The sequence below is a fragment of the Microtus ochrogaster genome, unplaced genomic scaffold, assembly GCF_000317375.1.
Source record: "Microtus ochrogaster isolate Prairie Vole_2 unplaced genomic scaffold, MicOch1.0 UNK11, whole genome shotgun sequence".
NCBI lineage: Eukaryota > Metazoa > Chordata > Mammalia > Rodentia > Cricetidae > Microtus > Microtus ochrogaster.
This window is the reverse complement of record NW_004949109.1, coordinates 434,596-436,829: the sequence shown is the minus strand read 5'-3', so window position 1 is coordinate 436,829 and position 2,234 is coordinate 434,596. Positions and strand designations below refer to the sequence as shown.

At 50.4% G+C, this 2,234-nt stretch overlaps 1 protein-coding gene across 1 annotated transcript in view; it reads left to right on the top strand.

Moving 5' to 3' along the window:
• The first annotated feature begins 798 nt into the window (after positions 1-798).
• Positions 799-2,234, top strand: part of Mrps36 (mitochondrial ribosomal protein S36) — a 6,782-nt gene continuing 5,346 nt past the window's right edge. The window contains exon 1 of the mRNA XM_005366565.3: positions 799-951. Within this exon, the coding sequence (XP_005366622.1) occupies positions 873-951 (79 nt within the window). The 5' untranslated portion in view covers positions 799-872. The remainder of the gene's footprint in view (positions 952-2,234) is intronic.

Sequence of the window (2,234 nt, the reverse complement as noted above, 5' to 3'; positions counted from 1 at the left end):
AAAAAAAAAAAAGTGTCCTGACTTAACATTCTTAGACAAAGAACCACCAAAGGTGCAGGTGAGTTCATTTTCTGTCGGCCATCTGATGGTTGACATGCCGCCTACCCTAAGAGTGGTTTGTTCCCCAGTGAGACACCCTTGGAGAAAATTTTTCATTCGCAAGTGGCTATCGATTGGAGATAGGCTGTAGGTTAGAGATGGGGACACAAATTCATTTCTCCTTCAGCTCTGGAACCCCATCTGAGCATATCCTATGCATGCTGGCCCCATCTTTGTTCCTGTGAGCCAGCCCTGTTGTATCTAGAGGGCCTTGATTCCTTGGTGTCCTCTGGCTCCTAACACTTTTCCTCCTCTTCTGCAGAGTTCCCTGACCCCTAAGGGGAGAGATTGGATGCAGACATCCTTTTTAGGGCCGAGTGCTCCCAGGTCTCTCATACATATCGTCTGGCTGTGGGTCTCCGTATTTCTTCCTATCTGTTGCTTCACAGATGATGGCTGAGCAAGGGAGGCATCTATGTAACTTCCAAGTTTTAATAAAATTATTTATGTTAGGAAACCACAGGAGGTTGTATTACTTCTGTTCCAGATTAAATTTTGAACTGTACTGAAATTAGAAACTAACTATCTGGGAGGGAAATGGTCCTAGATAACTTGGGATGGTGAACCAAACCGGTTGCTGCAAAAGCGCTACAATAGAAAAGGCCAGGGTTGAGCGCCAAGGGCGGGAAGAGGGGCGGGTCCTGGCGCGGAGGGGTGGAGCTTGCCCTTACAGCTCCTCAGTGACATCACACCGGCTCCGCCCCGCGCTGCCCACTCCCGATACTTCTGCCGCTCGCCTGCGCCCCGGAAGCTGCCCCTGCTCGGGGGTCACGATGGGCAGCAAGATGGCTTCCGCCAGCAGGGTCGTGCAGGTAAATCCTGGGCCACTCCCGCGCATGGGAAGGAGGGATGGTGCAAATGCAGCAGCCGCGCCGGGGCGGCGGGGAGAGGCGGTGGCGGAGAACGCGCTGTGACCGCGGCCCGGGCCAGCGGGTGTGTGTCTGAGAATGGGACCAGGGCTCCCGGTGGCCGGGAGTAAGGAGGGTCTAGCGCCGAGGGTTCGAGCCGCGCGGCGGGAGGCAGCCTCTGGTAGTATAAGCTCGTGTTCGCCCGCGGTCTATGGACTCCCCAGCACCTCTTTAGCTCTAGGAGCCTGCGAACTGCGCTGCCCTCCGGCAGCTTGGCCAATCGCCGTTTAAAATTGTCAGTGATGTCCCCCCAGTCAGCCAATCCGGAGGAAGGCCATAGCGGGGCGGGGGAAGGAAGCAAATCCTGGTTCTGACCTGGTGTCCCTTCAAGGACTTGGGAATGGCCGGGTAACTAGCCTCTTGGGCTGCTTCCTCACCTTGAACCTGGTCAGATCTGATCTCTTCGGACGCCTGGCTACAGATGTGGGGATGTGTGAAATGTCACGCTAGTTGAGTTTATTACCTACTAGTGTGTATGTTTCAGGGTTGGTTTGCTAAGCCTTTTCCCATTGTGTTTAGATAGAGTAACATTGCTAGAGTAACACATTAGCTAGAGTAACATTGCTAATCCACCCAGCAATTACTAACTCCTGACAGCTTTTGTACCTGTTTCCCCAGCTGTAGTCTCTGATTTAATAGGAGAGGTAAAATTCATGAATAAGTAGACACAGCCTTTTGTAATTAGAGTTTTTAAAATTCGGAATGTGGAGTATTTTCTGATTAGCTTTCACTTTTGTTATAAGTGCATTTTCCTTTGCAGGAAAACATCTTCTAAAAGACCTTTCCCTTGAAGGTGTCTGAGTGATGACCTTTGGTACCATCGCAATGACTAATTCTCAGTTACTTGTAAGGCATTGAGGATTCAGCAAGTAGAGAATAGCCAACAAAAGTCCGCTGTCCATACCATATAACCTCATACATCAGTAATGCATATATAACTTGGGCTGAAATGAGTAAGAGCAGAAATGTTGGCTTACACCATTAATCCCAGCTCTCAGGAAGCAGAGGCAGACAAATCTTTGAGGTAGAGGCTCACCTGGTGTGCAGAGCAAGTTACAGCCAGACCTATATAGTAAAACCATGTCTCAGGGAAAAAAAAAAGGTTGGAGCCAGGGCGCATGCACTTGGGAGGCAGAGGCAGGTAGATCTCTGTGAATTTGAGGCCAGTCTGGTCTACAAGAGCTAGTTCCAGGACAGGCTCCAAAGTTTGAGAGAAACCCTGTCTCA